The sequence below is a fragment of the Tetrahymena thermophila genome (genome assembly GCF_000189635.1).
Source record: "Tetrahymena thermophila SB210 genomic scaffold scf_8254428, whole genome shotgun sequence".
Classification (NCBI taxonomy): domain Eukaryota; phylum Ciliophora; class Oligohymenophorea; order Hymenostomatida; family Tetrahymenidae; genus Tetrahymena; species Tetrahymena thermophila.
In genome coordinates this window covers 28,105-50,665 of record NW_002476209.1, presented here as the reverse complement: position 1 = coordinate 50,665, position 22,561 = coordinate 28,105, and the positions used below count along the sequence as shown (strand labels likewise).

Below are 22,561 nucleotides of genomic sequence, written 5' to 3'. Positions count from 1 at the left end.
TGTAGAACATTGATATAAATGGCTCAATTTGTATATTCAAATGAATAGTTTTTTTTTCATAGCTTTCACCTCAAACTTACGATTACTCTAAAAGAGATGGATAAAATGAATCTTTGTACTTAAAATGGCTATCGGATTTACACCTTTCAAGGGGCGTGAGCTAGGGACGGGACGGTTCGAAACAATCAATGCGCTCGATAAAACACAAATCATATTTTGCTGCCATGCTGTCATTTGGACTAAGAGTAATGTTATAGTGTTAGTGGTGCTAGGGCGTTGCGGATGGTGAAATCTTGATTTTAAGAAAGTCATAGCGAAGTTTTCCGATCTTACAATGCTTTCAAGCATTTAACTTAGGAAAACTAAAGTATATCTTTCAACCTATTGGCATTAAAAGAATCAGAAGTAGTAATTTAAATCTATTGCAAAAGTCTTTAAGCTTCAGGAGTATAAAGAAAGTATTTGGCTGGCAAGCTGTTAAATTGAGCAAGAACAAGCACTGAGAATCTTTGAGATGGCTTTCATGACCTACTGTAAAACCATATGTTTTACCTCTCAAAACTGAACGACCCATTTAGTGATGGGAGACAGGGAGAATTCATTGCTAAGAGAAAGGTATAAATGATAAGATAAATTCTATGGGAAGAAGCAAAGCAAGAGGGTGCATGACCCAAACTATACTCTGGTTAAGAATAAGCGCGCACATCAGTCATACCAACTTTCAACTATCATTTCAGCTGCAAGTCTCCTTTCGCTCCGGAAAGAACTACCAAAGAGAAGCAGACCAATTCAAAAATGAAAAGAATGAAGAAATAATAGTAAAATGAAATTATAATATCTAAAAGTAAAGTGAAAAAATATAACCCTTTTTCAAGTCCTTCTTAGGAGGGAAGCTCATCCACAAAGGCTTTATCTTTAACAAAAACTTCAGCTTCCTGTAAGAAAGCCTAGGTAAATGCTTTGGACTCAGCTTATGTAGACAGAGACCTCTTTGGAAGGAGCACAGCTAACTTGGAGCTAACTCTGGTACTTTTTGTCAGTAGTGGGACAGTTATCAATAAGTGGGTCTTCATAAATCTTTGAAGGGACTTCATCTTCTCTTTCAAAATCCGTCTCGTACTTAGATTTCTTCTAGCTAGCAGGCTAAAGCGAATTTGTTTGTATGTTTTTGGTACATTCTTCATACGGCAGCAACACAATTTCTCTCTATGAAATGAGTTTAATTCTTTGTCACGTCCTCCTCCTTCTCTTCTCATCTTTCATCTTCAAGCAGGATGGGGTAACTAACAGCAAGGAAGTAAGAAAATTTAAAAATAAAAAATTCATCTCAAAAATGTTTATTTTGCAAGGAATGGTCTTAGATTACTAAGAAATGATTCTACTTTCCTCAAAAATCAGAAGAATATGTAGAATGGAAATCTTTTCACCCAATATTCCAGTGCAAATTTTCGAGTCTTCCTTTAGGCGCTGAAAGTTCAAATGGTTGGTTTATTAATAAAAAGTTACAAACAATATATAAAACTGTTCATGTAACAGGCAGTTAAGTATTCATGGAGCTAAACACGCAAATCCATGCAAAGAATGAGAGTGAGAGAGTGAGAGAGAGAGGGTTTGTGCACATTTTTTAATTTAATTCTTAAAAAAAATTAAGCAGAACATTCACTTGAGCAGATTCGAGGGCAGATCCTTAAAATAGCTACTAGGCAATTTGTCTTTTAGGTCTTTCTAACTTGAACTAATAGAGGGCTCATTAATTAGTTTGTTGTGGTAAGTAAGAGTGAGAAAATCACAAGAAGGTTCTTGATTTTCTTCTTTTCAGGTTCTCTTTGTATGTCAGGCTTCGTTATTATTTAGCGTAAATCATTCAACCATCTTGATATAGAGGATAAGGAGGAAAATTGGTTAGTATTTTTTACAAATTAACTTTCGTAAAAAGAATCGAAATTGAAAGAACACTATAAATAGCATATCATTCAGAAATCTCACTTTTTTCAGAAAGAGAATTGGTTAACGTAGTTTTCAAAGGTTTCGTCACTAACGTATAATCTGAAGTCCATCATTTCGCAGAAAGCAGCTTCGAGTTCGTTAAGTTCCTCCTTCTTGACTCCTCCAATCTTGGCGTAGTAGTCGTTCTTCAAGGTTTAGTCGTAGTTGTATTTGATAGCGATGATAGTAGAGGCCAAAATTAATCTAATAAAAAAGAAAACAAAATTAATAATTTGAAGGGAAATATTATATCTATCTTTTTATCTCAAAAGTATTCGTATCTTTCCATAAAAATATTAATTTAAAAATAAAGTAAAAATTTTGAAAGGTTTTCGTGATATCCATCTTCATGAAGAAGGAAAGCGATCCTTTTATTTGAAACATCGTTTTAAATCAAATTGTAATTTTCTATTACAGGAACGTCCTGCTCGTTCATTATTTGATTTTTTTTGTTTTGTTTCGAGTTTCATTTCTTTCTCAAATAAATAAGGAAGGTGATTGATGTAAACATTTATAAAGACTTTGCTTTTTGTTACCCATCATCTCTTATTTTTCGTATCTTGAATTGCATTTAAGAAAAAATTTGTTTCTTTGCAATTTTCAAGTGAGAATTGGACCGTTATATTTCTCTTTTTCATTCGATTATGTTGGCTACCACTTTTAACCCCCTCCTTCATATTTTGAAGGGAAAATTCGCGCATTTTTTTGATTTTTTTTTTATAGTGTGGAAATATTTTTTGCAACGAATTGATTTTATATAGGAGTTATATGTGGATTTTTTGCAGAATGAATCCTCTTTTACCTCAAGATGGTGTATGAATTCAAAAGAATCTCTCCCATACTTTCTTGGAGTCTCTCGATATAAATCAAAGCTAATACGAAATTAGCATTTGAGCAATCGGTGAATTTTTGGAGTCTCTTTAAGTAGTCCATAATGGAGATGGGAGGCAATTTTTTAGCAGCGAATGTTGGGTGAGGAACAGCTTATTCAGCATCCTATTAACGAGCAATTTGCTCGAGATATTCGGCTATGGCTTGTAAGTTGATTGATTTTTCAACTTTTTCACCATCAGAGGTATTGTCCAACATGGGATTTTGACTCATGATTTCTTCTGACTTCAAGATATCCTTTTAGTTACCACACTATTTGACGGATTCTTGGGTTTCAGATTTATTTTGAGTCATAGCGGTCATTTCTCTTCTTTGCATTTTTAAGATTTGCGTATTTAAGAATTTTAGAGATTTGGGATTTTTTTAATTGAGTGAAGAAATATAATTTAGAAATTTTTGTGATAAACAAATAATTATAATTTTTGGGGGACTCACTACTACTTTTTTAACAAAAAATCAATGCATTCATTGACCTTTTTTAATTTATCTTGACTAGAAAGAAGCTTAACTTTTTTTCAGGAAAATCTCCTTAGCAAATAAATAAATAAATTAGTTAATTAATTAATCAATTTCATTCATTTAATATAAGAAACACTTTTATTTTATTCATAAAAATTATGAGTAGAGATTATTTAATTAATATTAATTAATTAGACTTGTATATGTGAGTGAGTACATCTTTTTCATTCAATCTCAAGGTAGTGGGGAAAATATAGACATTCATACAATACATACAGATACATTTCATTCTTTTAAAGTATATTCATTTAAAACATACAATTCAAACGCGCAAGATAGAAAACTTCCCGAAGAAATTGTATATGTGTAAAATTTATAATCTATTTGATTACTATTTTGAAATAATCTCAAAAGTATTAATCAGCTGACAAGCTAATTAGTTAGCTATTTTTCACACTCTCTCTCACTCTCATTATAATTTGAATGTAAAAGCAAAAAACTATTTGCAAAAACTAAAGTATCATTTATTTTCCCCAGTAAAAGAAATATATAATTTTTATCTTTTACTATTAGATTTATTCATGTTTTGAAAAAACCTATTTACTTATTATTCTCGTTTATATTATTTTTTTGAGTCAACAAGACTCGAATTTTTCTTAATTTTATAATAATAACTACTTATAATCCATTAAATTATTTCGTTTCTCAATCACAAAAACCAAAGAGAAAGTATTTAAATTTTTTAGATATTATTAGGGATTTTTTCTTGCTTGGAACCTGAAAATTATTTAAAAATGAGATAAAAGAATAGATAAATGAATGAAGTAAGTAAGTAAATATCTAAAACCCAAAAGAATAGTTTTCTAAAGTTTAGAGCTACAAATACAGTAAATTAGCTATTATAATATAATTATTTGATAGGTGACTTAGTATATTTACTATTTATAAATATCTCAGAGGAAAATAAAAGAAAGGAACAGCTTTTATAAAACTTAAGATACATATTCTATATTCTAGAAAAAATACTAAAAATAAACTTATAATAAATAAAAAATTTTTAAAACATAGAAAAAATATAATGTATTAACTATTTAAATACTTAAACACTCATCTAAGATCTTTTGTTAAATTTATCTTTCAAAAGTGAGAGAGTTTTAATATCTTTTTTTTTTAGCTGATTACAAAATGTAGGATTTCCTTTATTTATCGCTTAAATTTGTCCACTCCAATGAAATTATAAAACAAAGCCAAATAATTTATTTCTGTTACGATTCAGTTATTTTAAGACTTTGTGGTTTTATCTTATTTTAGATGATATTTTATATAATCACTTATAAATTTAAAAATAAATAAAAGTAGTCTTCGAAGGAAATTGAAAATAAATTTCAAGTTTTTTTAGAACTAGAATAAATTCTATCAATTACTTACTAATGGTCAAATAGAATTGTTTAGTATAGAAATAACCAAATTTATTAAAGTAGCATTTTTGAGATTTTTAATATATAATAATAAAATTTTCTTTATATTTATTTATAACTCTATCTAATTATTGGGGGAACGAAAAGTGATATATTTTCTTCAGATAATCTATTAAAAAAGTTAGTTAGAGACTTCTACTTAATTTAGTCAAATAAATAAATAAATATTCATTTTTTCTAGTAAAATAAATAAAGTTAATTAAAAAGTGGATAAAATAATTTTTTTTAAATAATTAAAAATATTAAAGCCTTGAAAAATAGAAAATTGCAAGATTTAAAGATATGTAGAATTTGATTTACATAATAAGGAGGAAATTTGCGTCGAATATAACTCATTTTTGAATCCTAAAACAAATATTAGAAAACAAATAATAATCAAAGAAAGATATGTTTCAAAATAATTATGAATGAATGAATAAAATTTTTGATATAGAGTTTTGAAGGTGAGAGTGCCAGCTGCTAACTACTTGTGCAACTCTTAGAGCTATTATTATGAATGAATGAATTGAATTGAATTATTAGGACTACTTTAAGGCAGTAATGTATATCTTTATATTTTATATGCTGGTGACTACTCTCATCAATTATTAATGCTATATCTCAACTATTAAAATTGAAATAAAAAATAAATATCAATAAGTAGATGAGAAAAGAGGAAAAAACAAAAAATAAAGATTAAAGATTAAGAAAATAAAATCTTATGTGAAAGAATCAAATAAAACAATCTTATTTCTTAAATATATATAAATAAATCATTTAATTAAATAAAAAGCAAAAAATACAAATAAAAAAGCAAAAATGTTCTCTAAATTGTTCAACTTCGGCAAGACCGTTCAACTCTAAAACACTTGCAAAAGATTCTTTGATTTGCATGAATATTAATCTAAGGATATCATGAGAAAGTTCAATATCAGAGTCTAAAAGGGTGATATCGCTTTGACTCCTGAATAAGCAAGAAAAGTCGCTGAACCCCTTGACCCAACTGGTGGTCTTATTCTTAAGGCTTAAGTCCATGCTGGTGGTAGAGGAAAAGGTAAAAGAAAAGCAATTAATTTACAAAGCAAATTTTAAACATTTCCTAGCTTGCCTATTGAAATCGTGATAAAGATTTCAATCTGCTAATGAAAATTTGCATTATCTTTGATTTTTTTTCATATATTCTATTTTTGTTCTTCCAAAAATGGGCTTAATCATTATTAAATTAATTAAAAGGTCACTTGACTTCTGGTTTAAAGGGTGGTGTTAAAGTTCTTAAGACTCCTCAAGAAGTTGAAACCTACACTAAGTAAATGATTGGTTATAACCTCATCACTCACCAAACCCCCAAGGCTGGTATGATTTTGTTTTAAATATATATAGATATGAATTTTCAGTTGAAAACATGGATATGCATACATGCATAATTATTTTAAAGAAATCAAAATAAAAAGACAAAAAGTGTATTTTTTATTATTACAAGTAAGTGAAAGCGTAAAGATTAGGATAAGTTAAATACATAAATGGATTTAAAATAGAATTAAAAAGAAGAAGCTATTTGTATTTTGAAAATAGAAACAGAGAATACTTTATTTATTTTTTGTATACTCTTTTCTTATTTACAAATTATACATACAGAGTATCTATCTATCTAATAATCTAAATATTATCACTAATTGTTGCAAAGCCAATAATAGAACGATGACTAACTATTATATCATTCTATTCAAACATAAACATTCTTGATTATAAAAGAAAGATCAAACAAAGCTCTATAACAAATACCTTATTATTAAAGTGAAATAAATTATTTATTGATAATTAAAGACAAAGATTGATTTATTTATTTGCTTTTTTATCGATTGATTGCAAATAAAACTTCAATATCTTGAACTTTCTTTACTATTCTAAAGAATATTCAAAAAATGCAAAAGATATTTTTTTTAAACGCCTTTCTTAAACTAATTAGTTTCAAATAAAATTTATTTATCTGTTTTAATATCCAAAAACATTTAAATTATAACATTTTAGATTAATAGCTAAAATAGTTGGTCATAAAATATTATTTGTTGTTCTATGCATTGCAATACAATACAAATTTACACAATACACTATCTTTAAAATAATTATTTAATTTTTAAGTTTATTTTCAATAAAAAAAACTTTTTTCAATTCATTAAAAAATATTTTTTTAAATTAGGTTTGAGAGTCGATGCTGTCTTAGTCCACGAAGGTGTTGACATCGTCAGACAAATCTACTTAGCTTTCATTTTAGATAGAAACTCTCAAAAACCCGCTATCGTTGCTTCTGTTAACGGTGGTGTTGATATTGAAGAAGTTGCTAAAACTCACCCTGAAAGCATCATCGTTCAACCCATCTGCCCTTCTGCTGGTTTGACTGATGCTGACTTAAATACTGTCATTTCCAAGTTATAATTAACTCACATCGCTGAAGATGCTAAGACTCAAATTAAAAACCTCTATTAAATGTTCAACAAGCTCGATGCTACCCAAGTTGAAATCAACCCTTGGGCCACCGATCCTAAGGACAAGCTTTACTGCGTTGATGCTAAGATTAACATCGATGATAATGCCAAATTCAGACAATAAGAATTAGTTCAATTAAGAAAGAACTCCGTTGCCAGTGAAGATGTTGATCCTCATGAAGAAAAGGCCATCCAAGCTGGTTTGGCTTACGTTGCTCTTGACGGTAACATTGGTTGCTTAGTTAACGGTGCTGGTTTGGCTATGGGTACCATGGATATCATTAAGTTATGTGGTGGTTCTCCTGCTAACTTCTTAGATGTTGGTGGTGGTGCTAACGTTGAATAAGTTAAGACTGCTTTCGAAATCTTGAACGCTCACCCTAAGGTCGAAACCGTCTTTATTAATATTTTCGGTGGTATCCTTTCTTGCAAGCTCATTGCTGAAGGTATTATCAAGGCCGCCTAATTAGTTTCTTTGAGAGTTCCTTTGGTTGTTCGTCTCTCTGGTAACTAAGCTGATGTTGGTAGAAAATTACTCTTAGAATTCACCGATAAGAATCCCTCTATTAAAATTAGAGTCGGATAGGACCTCGGTGACTCTGCTGAACTCGCTGTCAAGACTGCCAACGAATTTGCCGGAAGACATTGAGAATGTTGAATCTCTTTATCAAAATCTAATATTAACAGAATGACTACGAAGCATCCCTTATCATAAAATGTCTTTAGTCTTTATGATTTCATTAGCTTAAATCAAAGATTATGTATATGTGATAACAATTTAAACAGCTGTTCAAATTCATTTCACTATAGAATATGAATGATTTGATCACTCTATAAAATAAATTTCTTAAAATTACTAATTTATTACAATATGTTACATCCAATCTTGCCTAAAGCTTGCTTGCATTTTTAATAATATGTTATCGTAGGATGCTTGTCTTCTTTCTTACCATTTTAATTCTTCAATTCCAATTTACTAAATATACATTTATAATAAATTTTAAACACATTTTCTATTCTCAATTCTATTTATTTCTTATAATAATTTCTTATTGATAAAATTTAGAGTTATTTGAAAAAATCACACAATAAATTCAAAGCTTTTCAAGAAAAATATTCATTAAATACAACATAAAATTAAAACATTTTAATAAAAATACCTCTAAATATTTAAAAGGTTATTGTTAAATCAAAATTAAATTTATTAAGTTTTTTTCATCATAAAAAAGAATAAAATTTCTTAATTTTTTGAAAACAAATTTCAGATTTTCTAGAAACTAAAAGGCAATACAAATAAATAAATAAAAATATATTTTTCAATAGATGAAAACTTAGTTTGTATTTATGATTAAAAATGGACTGCTTGTAAAAAGTGTCCGTTTGATCAAAACCCAAAAAACTTTAGATAAATACACCAAGCTATATCCACATCATGAAATTAAAGCCTTCTAGAGCGAAGATTTAGCCTTATAATTCATAAAAGAAAACAACTATCCAATAGATATGGCCAAACAAAAAGTATACATGAAAGTGCATGATACAAAAGAATAGATTGTAGAGGGATCAGAAGTATTAAAGCAATTTAAAAAAGGAAAAATTGATCAGGAAAGCCCTGAATTTAAAAAAATATAAGAAGATGAAGGCTTATAGTAATTTTTAAAATAAACTAAAAATCTATATAAGTATTACACCGAAAATGAAACTTTGATATAAAAGGCTGCTTAAAAAATTATTAAAACATCTCAATACTTTTTATTTTTTGATGGAGCTTCAAAGAATAATCCAGGACCCAGCGGTATCGGGTTTGCAATATTTGACAACGATTAAAAATTGTATTAATAAGCTATTCACACAGGTTTTAAAACAAATAATTAAGCTGAATATTTAGCACTTTTATATGGATTAAAGAGTTCTTTGAGTTTAGGAATAGAATTTCTGAATGTTTATGGAGATTCTCAACTAATTATAAATTAAATGAACAATTTATACAGAGTAAAAGATAGAAATTTAATACTCTATAATGGCGAGTGCAAATAACTAAGAACTTAATTCAAACATGTAAACTTTAAGTATATCCCAAGAGAATAAAATTCATTAGCTGATAGTTTAGCAAATAAAGGTGTAACGCTCTATAAAAAACCTCCTAGTGAAGAAGGTTAAGAACCTAATAATGACCCTGATTCAGTTTGATTAATTAAACATTACTTCTGCTAGCTTCCACATAAAAATTTAATATATTAAAATATTTTAAAAAATAAACTAAAGGCTGTAAAATCATTTTAGATCTATTAATTTTATATTTGATACAAAATTGTTGATTTTTAAGAATTAATTATTTATTTATTTACTTACTTATTATTTTACAAAACTAACCTTTGATAATTCTCCTAGTTAGAATTTGTTATATATTTATTTAATAATATTTCTTTTAATATTAGTTAAAAAAATAAGAATAGAATTAATTATTTATTTATTTACTTACTTATTTTACAAAATCAGCCTTTAAAAATTCTCCTAGTTAGAATTTGTTAAATTAAGAATATTTATTTTAATAATATTAAAAAAATTAAGAATATTACCTGTCTAAATATTATTTTTTACCTTTGGTTATGAAATGAAAAAAATATTTTAATTACAAAAATCAATGTGTTTTTATCTGGAATGTATAAATTTTTAAAGTGAAAAAAATTCAAAAAAATTCCATTTTAAAGTTTTCTCAGATAATATCACAATTAGTAGAAGATAAATTTGTTAAATGAATGTTTCCTTCATTCAAAAATAATTAAAGATAAATGAAAAGAAAATATTGAAATATTTTCTTATGTTTGGTAAAAAAATCATATTAATATATCTTATAGCAAAAAAAAATATTTTTTATTTGGTTTTCATAAATATTTTAACAAAAATAAAACTCGTAAAAACAAATTAATTTTAAATTTATCTCAGATAAACTCACTATAAATAGAAGACAAAAGAGTGAACGAACAAGGTGCTCCACTATAGTTGTTAAAAAACAATCTCCACTATTCATTTTCTGCAAAAGTAAAGTTACTCAACTGATAAGCTACATTTGTACCCTCAACTCCGATTGTGAATATATTTTTTTTAAGACAGATCTCTATATTCATAATTTTACCTGCTACTAAGTGATGACCTATGTACTCATTAACTGTATTGGTTACCATAGATATAGCATCCTGTGCTTTACAAATAATGCAGCAAGCTGGGTATCCTTAACCCCAATAGTTAGAAGTAATTTTATTAGCCTCTCTTTCTAAACCTATTACATAGCAGCCAGAAGTGTATGAATCCATTCTCACTTTTATTTTATACATGCCATAGCTAAGAGGCTTATTACTATTAATAATTCAATAAGTTTAAACAAAAAATTAAAATATTTAAACAAACATACCAATAAACTACTGAATGAGAGGTTTATGTAAACTTAATACCACTTTAATCTTTAGCTAAAGTTACAGTTTATGGTTATTTCACTTAGGCGATTTCAAGATCTATTGAATTAAAACTAGAAGCAGATTTAAAGGAATCACCAAACTATTTAATAGATTAAATACATTTTTCTGAACAGCCATCGAATAGTTTTTAATCAAATGATAGGAAATCCTTCGATCCTTCTTGCTTAACTATCTCTCTAAGAGTGCTCATTTAAGATTTTCTTTCATCGCTCACAAGAAAACTATTTACATTTAAATAAAACTCTTAATCGTTTAAATTTCCCTTTTCTAATTCCTTCAGTAAATCTATTATTCTTCCTAATGTGTATATGTTGTTGTACTCTTTTTCTAAATTATTTACAAACTTAGAGGTATGTAAATATTATTCATCATATACTCTCTTAACATCGCTTTAGACAATATCAATCTAAGTATTTAACTTTTTTTTAAAATCACTAAAAATTTTATCTATATCTTCATGAGATTTGATTTTTGATAAGCTTTGCAGTAAATACTTAACAGCCTAACCTTCTTCATCTTGAGGCCAGTTTCCAAAACATTTGCCTTCATTAGTAATTTGATTAAGTGCAACAACATTTTAAGAATGACTTGTATGTATAGAATCAGAAATCAGGCAATTAAAGCAAACTAATCTATTAGGAGAAGTGCAATCTGTTTTCAAACAAATACCCATAATAACCTAATCAGGGTGAGTCTAGCAGCTTCTTTATACTTATAAACTTTCCTAATTCATCATCATTTTACTTCTATTTATTAACTTTTCTTATTATAAAAAGATTTTTTTTTTTTAAATTTTGTTTAAATTGTAAATTATTGTTTATTTGTAAAAAGATTTAATTTTTGTGTATTTTTAAACAAAAAAACTGGTAAAAACTGATTTTTATAATAAAGAGAGGTTATTGGTTTAAAATTTAGAAGTCCTTTTTCTTAGAAATTATTATAGACACATAAGAATCGATAAATTAGGTTATAGAAAAGATCATAAGAAAATATTCTACAAGAATTAACATGGCTACTAATACAATAATAAAAATTAAATGTAAGTAAATTAATTTAATTTTTAAAGTTTATCACTAACTATATTGAAAATTATAACATAAAATTTTTATATTTTAAATTTACAAGACTAATTGAAATATTATAGATAAAATGGTTAGTAGTTTATTAATTAATTACAAGGAATTTTTAAGTTATATAAAATTTAATTTAATAAAAGAAATAATTTATATTGAATAAACTATTATATTTGTTTGTGTTTGGAAAATTTGTGATTGAGTTACTACTTAAAGTTATTTAGATTTTTAGAATAATTATTTTATGTTTGTAAACTTTCATTCAGACTTTGAATAATCCATATCAATAGAATCTATTATTGTATTACTATTATTTAAATATATTTTGGAATCTTCAGATATTTCAGATTTTTGTTAATATATTTCGCAATTAGATTGTTAATTGCTTAGCTTTTCTGTAAAAGTTTTCAGGATACTTTAACTTATATCTGACTGAGAAGAATCGGTGCTGTTATAGTTAAAACATCCAAAAGGATCAAGAGATATAATCACATAAAAGAGTGAATTTAAGCAGCCTATGATATTATCACTTATATGACCTATTTCAATATACATTTCTGACTATATTCCAAAAAATTTTAAAATACGAAATGTTATAACAGGAAGCCAACACAGAAAGAGTATAAGTGGATAGCATGCCAATTTAAAAATTTCATTAAAACTGACAACTTAATATTCATTTTACAAACTTCTATAATATTTAATAATGCGGTATATGAGAACAGTATCAAAGGTTAAGGAAAAAAAGTAAGGTATATAGTAGTAAAAAAGCATCATTAGTTAAACTTATAAATCATTATCTCCGCTTATATAGCAGATTGTGTTAGAAAAGGGCTTTATAGGGCCATAGTATTAAAAACAGCAAATGCTTAAACCGCTTAAGAAAGGGTATAAAAAGTTATTTTTCCAAAATAATTTGAATGCAGATTTCCTGTATATTGGTTGCATTTTTACTACTGATTAGTAAAGAGAATAAGAAATACTAGTAGTACAAATAAATGAGCTGATTGTAAATGTTTAAACAAAAATCCCTTAAATGTAGCATGCTGCTTTACTTAGATTAGCATCTGTATCAATTAGCATCCAAATAGACCTAGATAAACCAATACAAGAGTAAAAAAAATCGCTAATGCAAAGCATAATAACTAAATCGAATGAAAATGATCTAATTTGCTTTCTATTAAGAAAATAGTAGATTATGATATATAAAGTTGATAAAAATGATGCAGAGCAAACAACCAGCAAAGAAATTATTCCTGGCTTTTAATCATAGTCTTACATTTTAAAGGATATATTATATAACTATCAGAGCTTTAAGATCTTTAATTATTTTTAATTATTGAGAAAAATGAAAGTTAGTTTTTTTTCTTTTCTATTTTTCTCTTACGATTTGCTTCTTTTAACTAGATTTGATAAGAAATGTTAATAAATTAGTAAAAAAAGTATTACATATTAATAAATTGATATAAAAACTATGTTATTTGCTTATTTTCTTTCAGTTTTTATATACAATAAGCTAAGAAGAAATCTTAAAAATTAAAATTAATACATTTACTTAATTTAACAAAGAAAAATGAATTAAATATCTGATTGATACATTAAAATCTAAATTAAAATTAATTAATATTTTTTTAATCACATATTCAATAGTACTAACTTATTTTTATAAAATACTAATTTAAAATATTAGAATAAATTAAGTGTAAAGATTTTTCATACAACGAATAACAAAAAATATTAAACATTTTTTGAAATTAAAATTTTTTTTTTTCATAAAAATTTTATATTTTATTTTTGTTTTAATTTTTCAATTTATTGACAAAAAAAATGACTTTTATCAACTTTAATTTTAATGGTATTTATCATATTATCTAAAGCGATCAAAATAATCTAGTATTGCTTATTCTTTGGAAACAGGCTCATTTTCAGTAAAATTTTGGTATACTAACAAGTATGGAGTATTATCATTTGAATTGATTTGCAAAATTTAGCTTAGTGTCAGACTATTTTAGAAAACGTCTACTTATTTATCATTGAATAGTATCCATTTGTTAGTTTATTTATAACGCAGATAACAAACATAGTGCCCACAATTAGTATATTTGCCGATATGATTTACTATACCAACTAACCTGTAGTTTGATTTATTGTAAGGGAAATTATATCCATTATTTTATATTTCTAAAAAATTGAAGAACTCAGGAAATTTTACTTTGCATAAATTTTTGTTACATTAGTAATCTTTTATCCTATTTAATTAAAATACCAAGATAGGAGGTATTCGAGAATACAACTCATCTGAGCTCATTTCAACGTTTTTGTTACATGTAGAGCACGTTAGTTTAGCTTTTTGATACTAAGACTCTGTTTATTTAGTAAGCTAAAAAAAATCTAATTCAGTAGAATCAATTTAACTTCCCAAGTTAATTTAAATTGAAGGAGACTATTCCTTTTTATAATTTGAATATAACTTACAATTATGGCATGTTCTTCTGCCAAATTTTTCGATTGTAAATAAGTTATGCTAAATAGCTTATTTGTCTTATTCTTCTTTTCGAGTAATATTTTTTTCATCGAAATATAATTGCCTAACAAAGTTTACGAAATATTCCTATGGATCTTGCTATGTTCCCCATCTAAATAAAGGAGATGATAATTAAACAATATCTTTAATTAGTATTTAATCTCCATATTTATTTGGAGAATTTAAACTTTTTAGTAATTTTCTGTAATTTTCAAATAAAGGTGTGACAATGTATTTGTTTTTTGAATTTAAATATTCATTAAATATAGGAAGCCTCAAGATTATTTGATTGAAACTATTAAAGTAGCAGGTGTTTCCATAATTATCGAATCCTGAAAACTATTTACCATCAATATATGATTCCTACTTTTTAACTTTATTTTCATACTCAAAACACTTCCTTTTAAATTCTTTTTGATCTAATTCTTTTTTTACTAGTGAGCTGACACTTTTATAAGCTTGTTCTATTTTATTTTGGAAATCAGGAGTAAGTTGTTTATGCAAAATGATCTGCCTTATAAGTTTACAAAAGTGATTTATTCTCTGCTATTAGTAAATTTAATCTAAATCTGAAAATGAGTGGAAAATGAAATTATTATATTTTAGCACTTAAAATACCCACTTTGAGTTTTCTTTTATTTTATCTTAAAAGATATACAAATAGGTTGATATCATATTGCAGAGGTGCTTTATTTTCCCTTCCTTTTTAATGCATGCAGTAGCTTTTTTTAAAATTAAATTTTAAAAAATATCTTAATACAAACAATTTTAGACTTCTTAATCATTTGACTAGCACAATCTGTCAGCAAGCTATTCCATAATTAGAAATGTGAACTCTGATGGAAAACTGTAAAACAAATTTGTCATTAAATTATTGATTTCATATGATGTTAAAGAATAAATATCTTCAAAGGCTTTATCAATTTAAAATGTAATTGTTTCTGAGGATTCGTGATCTGGTAAAAATATGCTTTCAAAGTATGATAACAATACAGAAGATGAATAAGGGTATTTTACTGGGTCTTTATCATCATATTTTATAATTATACACTCTAAAACATACTATAGAATTTTATACTTGCCATCCAAACTCAAGTTACTGATATGTGGTTAGATTAAATCAAATAAGTACTTAATATAATGTACTTAAATAATATCTTCAGTTTTTAACAAAAAAATATAATCAATTATCACCTTAATAACCTCAATATTTGAAAAATTATATCCTTTAGGAAAACATGTCAATGGATATGCAATCACGTATTGTATAACCACCAGAATTTTTGTTAAAAAGATATTGACATTTATCTTAGACTTTTAAGGAAATAAGTACTAGCCACTGTTCTAATTGTATCTTTTTATCCATAATAAATAAATAAATAAATAAATAAAAATCTGAAATGATTATCAAACATAAGAAAAGAAATAAATATAATTGAATACGATATTCTAATTACCTTTTTGATTTGACCATAATTCTAAAAAAATTAGTAAGGAAAAAATCTGATTATTCTTTGTCTTTTTAATTATCAATTTTAGATTGAATAATACTGCAAATTTACTAAAAGAAAGAATCATCATATCTATTGTTTCTTTAAAAGGCAATGTATAGTATATCACTTATTTTGCTTATGTCATTGCATTTTTAAATATATTTTACAATCTCTTTTTGGCATAATATATTATTAAATATATCTTATTATTTCTTTTCAAAAGTAAATTTCAAAAACATCATCAAATGCATCTAATCATTATAGATTTCATTTTCAATCAAGAAATATATGAGCATAATCTCTTCTCTTTACTTTATCAATTCTTAAATAGTACTTTCGAATTCTTCTAAACTAGTTGCCTTTCTTAAATATATCATCTTTTGTTATATTTCAGGTTTTGCTTTTATTACTCGCTATGTTTAAGTAGTTTATTCTTCAATAATTTAATAATTAGTGTTCTATTTTTTTTCATCTTACACAATCTTGCTTTATTCATTTTCAACTAAATGTTGTTAATCTTATTTAGGTACTTACTAAGAATGAGAGTTACTGTTTTCATTCTATTTATCTTAAGGTGCTTTTTCAATTCTAAAAAAAAAATAATTACCAACTATTCAGAACTAACAAAAAAATGGAAACCTTTAACTTAATGGCTATAATGCTGATTTCTAATCATATTTTTCACTCACTTCTTCATCAACTATAATTATTTTAAATAATTTAACTATATTAATTTTAAATTTAAATTACCACCAACTTCAAAATTAAAATAAAACTAATCGTTTGACATTTTGAAAACTCAATCTTTATTTTTTTGTTAGAATATCTTTTAAAAAATAAACTAATTTAATAATGACTTTTTATAACTAAAAAAAATTAAATTTAATAATTGATTTGTTAATTTTTCTAATTAATTAAATCAGCATAATTTGATTTGATAAAGCAAAAGCAAAAAAATTTGTTAATTAAAAAAATTAATTCCTTTATATAAATATAACTTTTAAATCAAAAACAAAAACATTCAGAAAATATATAACGTAGAATATAAATAGCATCAATGAACTATAACAATTTAACACAGGAATAGGTTTAGGAGTAAATTAAAAAATTAGAAGAAGAGCACTAAGGTAATGGATAGCTTTACTTGGCTTTTTTAATTTTTTTTGAAATATTTTATTAATATTTTTGAAATTAATAAATAAATAAATAGATTTTCATAAAAAGCATGCAAATACTTTTTTTAAGACTACATATAAGACCTATGGAGGAGAAAAATAAGTGAGTAAGAATATTTCTTTTATTTTGTATCATTTTTAAAGAAATGAATTTTAAAATAATAGTTGATGTCCCAAAGCATTTTGGCCATGATGGTAGATTCACAGATGTAAATATTAATATTTTGATGTTTGCTAGTTATAAAATTTGATTTTTACTTAAAAAATTGATTTTATTAATCTTAATTTTATTTTAAATTTAGCATTTACTTCACGCAACAATGTATAGAAATCATAGTTTAAATACCACTTGCGATAAAGAAAGATGGATGAAAAACTCTAAAGATTGGATGGAACATTTAAATTGAAAAAAAATAGAAGAGAAAATAAAAATGTATGTGTAAAGAAATATCATACACTATTAAAATAATAAATTGAGACAAGAATAATATTTTAATTTCAAATTCTTCATCTTTCAAAGATATGCATACAGTTAACTTTTCTGTGTTTATTTTATTTTTTGGATTATTTGAAATTAAATAATAGCAAAAAAAGTTTGACATTTCTTTTATCTATCCATTCATTATTGCTTTATATTTACCAATAAAGAAGTTAGTTTTTTACTAAATAGATTTTAATTCACTAAAGTAAATTCAATCAAATTATAATGTGAATTATTTCTAATATTCCTTTAAATTCTTCAAATGCTTACCTGATAATTAATAGCAATTATTTATTATCTTTGTTAAATCTTTTTTAAAGTAAAATATTAATTCAGTTTAATTTTTTTAAAATAATTACTTAAATTTTCTTAATCTAAAAAAAATAAATTTATTTAAAATTTAACTAATTAAACTTCACACATAAAAATGTTTTTCAACAATAAAAAAGTTAGAATTTTATTTTTTTATTTTTGTGTTTATTCATAAATAAATAAAAAATAAGTAAATACAATAAACAAATAAATAATTTATTTTAGAAATATTTTTAAACTCGGATGGATTTTTTAAATAAGTTACTAAAATTTTATTTTCTTACTAATTAAATGCAAATTATAATTTATAAATATTAATTTTTTAATTATTTCTTATTATAGATAATATAAAATTAACTCTTTTCTTTGATATTGTTTTAATATAAATTTTTTATATCATTAAATAATATTTTTTTTTTTAAAATCTTTCAAGAAAATTTTATTTCTGAAACGCATTCATATGGAAAATAACCGATACGATTTCTACACAAACCTATCCACCAACCTGTTTATGTTCTCTTTAAAACCTAGATTTTATCACCTTTGGAAAACTCTAAATCATTTTCCTTTTATTCAAAAAAAATTAATTTAATTTAAATAATAAATTTTTAATAAATATTTTACTTTTTGTGCTTAAAAATTATATTCAGCTATGACAAACTCATCACCTGACATAGTACTATCTATGTTTTCATCACCTTTATTTTAGCTCTCTTAAACAGATTCAATTTGAGAGAATTCTCTTTTTTAGGTACCTCTTTAATTCAATTATTATAATTGATTTTATTCATATGTCTTTTAGGAATTACTACTATTAATAAAATTTTAATTTGTTTAATTATTAGGAGATTCTTAGATACTATCAGACATTATTTCATTCAAATTAAAGTTATGTTAAGCTTAGACTTATTAGGGCTAATAATGTATGCTATTTTAATTTAAATGTTTATTTTAAATCAAACTTTTATTAAAATGACTTTGCTTTTTATGTATATCTAAAGGATTCATTGAATTGCTGTTATCTAATTTTTTATTTTATTTTTTTAATTACAAATTATTTTAAAATGTTTTAAATTACCTAAATCGTGCATTCTTGATGAAGAAAAGCATGGAGATAACTCTTAAATATCTACTTCCTTATCTTTTGAGTTTTAATTTTTGCTGTTTATTGTTTATACATCCTCATTCATTTATATATTTTAATTTTAGATTATATTTTTTTGACTTGATTAGTTGTATTAAGAGAGCTACGATACTTGCTTCGAATGATGGTATATTACTGTATTTTATCCACTACTTAGCTATCCATCATTACTGTTTCCTTAAGATTCCATGCTCTCCTATTGCATGTGCTTACTTAGATTTCCAACAGATTAGTTTACATTTTTTTTGTTTGAAATTGCATTACTAATTATTTTTAAATTGCTAGCTGTTTATGATTTTATAGAATTAAGTATACTCTGATTATTACCTTAAGCTATATTATTAATCAAATGGTTTTCTTATTAATATTACTGCTGCTATTTTTGATTTAATTAATCTTGTTAATTATGTATCTATTCATTTTTATTGTACTAGCTTTTAACGTTTTTTACTTCTTCTTGAATTTATTTTTCATCAAAAATATTCTTGTAACTTTATTCAGAAGAAGGTGAAACTAATTGCAGCATAAAATTTTTTGGCTAAAATTAATTTTACTTAGAAAGATTAAGGTTATTTTATTATAAAGATTAATCAAAGCTTTAAATCTATTTGAATTCTTTTTACTGATTATTTATTTTTTATTTATTTTATAAAAATTCAAATTGCATATTAGGTGCTTCTTTTACATGCTAAACATCATCTTCTAAACCTTAAATTAGCTCTTATTCCTTCAAAAAATTAATTTAAAATTAATCATTCTTATAGCTCGAAGTTACTAAAAGGAAATTATCTAATGGATTTTGTTAAGGTTTAGAAGGAGTTTCTTCTTCTTGTATATTGTTCAATTACTGAATCTAACCTTCTTGGTAATTATCATTTGTATTAAATGATATGTAGTCTTGCAACTTTATACCAATTTTATCTACTTAATTAGATTTTTAATGAAATCTTGAAGATTAAATACTGCTACCTAGTTAATCCTATGAATATTAACAACTGATTTCTTGGTTACTCTTAGTTTCAAGTGAAACACTCTTAATTTTTATTTAATTACTACTATTACTTTTATTACTGTTGTTATTATTTTCATTCTCTTAAATATTCTAAAAATTGTTGTGACTCATTGTGGAAGTCAATATGCTTTTTAAATGCGATAACTCCTATTACTAGCCATTCACATAATCTGACTAAGCTTATTAAGATAAAGCTGTTTTTTGTTATTAACTGCTTGATTGTTAACATCTATCATCTTCAAAATCATTCAAAACGACCTCTAAGTAATTTTTTTCTTCATTAGAGACTTACTTTTTTTATAACCCTTCTTCCTTTATTTTTAAGTTGTTTTATTTGCTGCTCTTTTCTTAGAGGAAATTTTTATTTTTTTCATTGAAACTCTACAAACTTTCAAAGAACATGTTTTTTTAATCGTTTTTGATTTAATTGCCAAACTTTTATAATTAGAAATAATTATTTGATTTTTTAAAACAATTTTAAATACTTCTTTTAATTCATTTTGAATCTCTAAGTCTATGACAAAAGGATTAAGTTTGTTCATTAAATCAGATGACTTTTTTGAAATGACCTTCAAGAATGCTCTATATACTAAAATAATTTGAGTATTTTATATTAAATATTGAATTTGTTAGTTACCTTCTTGTGATTCTTCTAGAGAAAGTTAAACACTTCTTAAATGTGTTGTAAATCCTTTTGTTGATAGAACTATCTCGAAAGTATCATAAATAAGTCCTCTATATTTAAAAAAGATTACCTAAATATAAATATTTAAGCCTAATGAATAAAATACACAATATCGCTTTTATAATTCATGAAACTATCTTCTAATTTTTTTAAATTTTATTGAATCTTTTCATTCAAGCTTTTTTCACTAACATAGAGATCCTCAAATTATTTCATATTATTTATTTCATAAAGTAGTTTAGTAAGTTCTTCTTTAAATTTATCTCTTTCTATTTTTATAGCTTCTTTAAGTTCTTAATTCTCCTTTGATAAAATTTAATTAGCATTTCTTAAGCTTTCTAGCTCGATTGCTAGCTTTTTTTGATTATCTAACATGTTATTTAAAAATAAATATTATATTAGTCCTTTCAAAGATTTATATTAATTAAAGAAAATTTGATAAACTCTTAATATTAATTACTCAATAGATTTCTATTTTCTTCATGTAATCCTATTTAATTAATATTTTCCTGAATTGAAGGTTCTGTATTAAGAATATTTTCTATTATATTTTCGACAATTTTTTGCTTCTTTGGGTCTGATTACTCGTAGTTTGTATTAGATCTTTCAGTTCTTTAAATCAAATTTTAAGAATTTGAACTTTTTTCTTATCTGATCATAGAAGATAGAGGTTTAATAGAGTTTTCATTATTTAAACTACTTGTAATTTATTAATTTAAATTATTTTATTGCTAATTAATGCTTGCTAAATTGCAGCTAGTATTTTATTTTTTAATAGCGTTACTTAGTAATAAGTGATTAGAATTTGATGATTTAAAAATATTTGATATGTTGATATTTGAACCAAGTATCTTACTTTAAGAAGTAGAGGAAGAAGAAATATTATTTTTTAAGCTGATTGTATTATTGTTGTTATTGTTAGAATTCAAAATAGAAGAAGGAGATTTAGAACTATTTCTGAGGATAAGATTTTCTTATTGGTTTAGATTATTTCGGAATTGTGATTGTTCAGAATCCAATTAATTAAGAGTGATAGGAGAAAGGTTCCTAGAAGATGCAGGATACTCTTTATTCCTAGTTAATTCAGGAAGATTATAATTAATAATACTTCTGCTTGTTTTAACTCTATTTTATACAGCACTAGTACTTGAATTCAATTCGCTTTTTGAATTTTATCTTTATAAACTGTCAAAACTCTTTTGTAGCTGTTAGAATTATTAACTTATGTATTGATTTTATTGTTTTGATTAGTTTTAAATTCCATTTTTAAAAAAATAACTGCCAGGCTTTTTTTCTAAAGATGAACTAACGTTTTACACAGGGCCATTATTGCTATTATTCAGAAAATATTTGTGCTTCTGATTCTAATTTATTTGTTATGAAGATGAAGAAAATTGCATTTAGTATTACTATATTGTTTAAGAAAGGTTTGAAGTAGAATTTGATATTGTTAAATCTTTTTTAGCATAATTTTGATGTTAAGCTCGAGAAGTAAGAGAATCGTTTTATGAATTCACTATTGAATTCAAGCCAGCCAATGCACTTCTGCTGTTACTCTTTGTAAACATTATATAAATGTGAATTCTACTTCTATTATTTCACCTCTTTTTAACTTCGAATTGTTATAGTTAAAGTTAATTAAAAAATATTTAGAATATATCGTTAAATTCTTCAATTATTTTAATTTTTAACAAAAATTCATTATCGGAATTGGTAATCTGAAAATTTCGCTAAGCTTTCATATCTAACTAATTTAGTAAATTTTAAGCTTGAGAATTATAAAAAGATAATTCTTTAAGTTTTGAAAATACTTTGGAATATAAAAAATAAAATCAGCTCAACTCAATTCATCAATAAAAAATCTTTTTTGCAATTTTATTTATTTATTTTAGTTACAAATTTAAAATTTA

At 24.7% G+C, this 22,561-nt stretch overlaps 12 protein-coding genes across 12 annotated transcripts; 6 read left to right on the top strand and 6 right to left on the bottom strand. All coding sequences in view use genetic code 6, as the record gives it.

Moving 5' to 3' along the window:
* Positions 1-36: 36 nt before the first annotated feature.
* TTHERM_00535310 (hypothetical protein) lies at positions 37-348 on the bottom strand (the record flags this gene model as incomplete). The annotated part of the gene is made up of 1 exon (XM_001023440.3): positions 37-348. The coding sequence occupies one exon, from the start codon at positions 346-348 to the stop codon at positions 37-39; it is 312 nt and encodes a 103-aa protein (XP_001023440.3).
* A 290-nt stretch (positions 349-638) lies between these two features.
* On the top strand, positions 639-1,471 carry TTHERM_00535290 (transmembrane protein, putative; the record flags this gene model as incomplete). Its single annotated transcript, XM_001023438.2, has 2 exons — positions 639-818; positions 932-1,471. 2 exons carry the CDS (start codon positions 639-641, stop codon positions 1,469-1,471), a joined length of 720 nt encoding a protein of 239 aa, XP_001023438.2.
* Positions 1,472-1,991: 520 nt separating this feature from the next.
* On the bottom strand, positions 1,992-3,195 carry TTHERM_00535270 (amine-terminal domain cyclin; the record flags this gene model as incomplete). The annotated part of the gene is made up of 2 exons (XM_001023436.2): positions 1,992-2,190; positions 2,789-3,195. 2 exons carry the CDS (start codon positions 3,193-3,195, stop codon positions 1,992-1,994), a joined length of 606 nt encoding a protein of 201 aa, XP_001023436.2.
* A 1,273-nt stretch (positions 3,196-4,468) lies between these two features.
* On the top strand, positions 4,469-5,493 carry TTHERM_000535269 (transmembrane protein, putative). The gene is made up of 2 exons (XM_012799791.1): positions 4,469-4,994; positions 5,063-5,493. Exons 1-2 carry the CDS (start codon positions 4,522-4,524, stop codon positions 5,154-5,156), a joined length of 567 nt encoding a protein of 188 aa, XP_012655245.1. The 5' UTR covers positions 4,469-4,521; the 3' UTR covers positions 5,157-5,493.
* A 119-nt stretch (positions 5,494-5,612) lies between these two features.
* TTHERM_00535260 (succinyl-CoA ligase [GDP-forming] subunit beta) lies at positions 5,613-7,925 on the top strand (the record flags this gene model as incomplete). The annotated part of the gene is made up of 3 exons (XM_001023435.3): positions 5,613-5,847; positions 6,027-6,146; positions 6,991-7,925. 3 exons carry the CDS (start codon positions 5,613-5,615, stop codon positions 7,923-7,925), a joined length of 1,290 nt encoding a protein of 429 aa, XP_001023435.2.
* A 674-nt stretch (positions 7,926-8,599) lies between these two features.
* TTHERM_00535250 (ribonuclease HI) lies at positions 8,600-9,466 on the top strand (the record flags this gene model as incomplete). The annotated part of the gene is made up of 1 exon (XM_001023434.3): positions 8,600-9,466. The coding sequence occupies one exon, from the start codon at positions 8,600-8,602 to the stop codon at positions 9,464-9,466; it is 867 nt and encodes a 288-aa protein (XP_001023434.1).
* Positions 9,467-10,218: 752 nt separating this feature from the next.
* TTHERM_00535240 (hypothetical protein) lies at positions 10,219-11,491 on the bottom strand (the record flags this gene model as incomplete). The annotated part of the gene is made up of 2 exons (XM_001023433.3): positions 10,219-10,633; positions 10,689-11,491. The coding sequence occupies 2 exons, from the start codon at positions 11,489-11,491 to the stop codon at positions 10,219-10,221; spliced, it is 1,218 nt and encodes a 405-aa protein (XP_001023433.1).
* A 592-nt stretch (positions 11,492-12,083) lies between these two features.
* On the bottom strand, positions 12,084-12,380 carry TTHERM_000535239 (hypothetical protein; the record flags this gene model as incomplete). The annotated part of the gene is made up of 1 exon (XM_012799790.1): positions 12,084-12,380. One exon carries the CDS (start codon positions 12,378-12,380, stop codon positions 12,084-12,086), a length of 297 nt encoding a protein of 98 aa, XP_012655244.1.
* A 160-nt stretch (positions 12,381-12,540) lies between these two features.
* On the top strand, positions 12,541-13,168 carry TTHERM_00535230 (hypothetical protein; the record flags this gene model as incomplete). The annotated part of the gene is made up of 2 exons (XM_001023432.2): positions 12,541-13,016; positions 13,114-13,168. 2 exons carry the CDS (start codon positions 12,541-12,543, stop codon positions 13,166-13,168), a joined length of 531 nt encoding a protein of 176 aa, XP_001023432.2.
* A 494-nt stretch (positions 13,169-13,662) lies between these two features.
* Positions 13,663-16,632, bottom strand: TTHERM_00535220 (ubiquitin carboxy-terminal hydrolase; the record flags this gene model as incomplete). Its single annotated transcript, XM_001023431.2, has 4 exons — positions 13,663-15,703; positions 15,807-16,430; positions 16,482-16,542; positions 16,593-16,632. The coding sequence occupies 4 exons, from the start codon at positions 16,630-16,632 to the stop codon at positions 13,663-13,665; spliced, it is 2,766 nt and encodes a 921-aa protein (XP_001023431.2).
* Positions 16,633-16,899: 267 nt separating this feature from the next.
* On the top strand, positions 16,900-17,424 carry TTHERM_00535210 (hypothetical protein; the record flags this gene model as incomplete). Its single annotated transcript, XM_001023430.3, has 4 exons — positions 16,900-16,969; positions 17,053-17,124; positions 17,183-17,226; positions 17,320-17,424. The coding sequence occupies 4 exons, from the start codon at positions 16,900-16,902 to the stop codon at positions 17,422-17,424; spliced, it is 291 nt and encodes a 96-aa protein (XP_001023430.1).
* An 814-nt stretch (positions 17,425-18,238) lies between these two features.
* TTHERM_00535200 (beta-Pak interactive eXchange factor Src-like 3 domain protein) lies at positions 18,239-22,219 on the bottom strand (the record flags this gene model as incomplete). Its single annotated transcript, XM_001023429.1, has 7 exons — positions 18,239-18,376; positions 18,435-18,832; positions 18,889-20,401; positions 20,452-20,555; positions 20,604-20,701; positions 20,758-21,019; positions 21,112-22,219. The coding sequence occupies 7 exons, from the start codon at positions 22,217-22,219 to the stop codon at positions 18,239-18,241; spliced, it is 3,621 nt and encodes a 1,206-aa protein (XP_001023429.1).
* Positions 22,220-22,561: the final 342 nt, after the last annotated feature.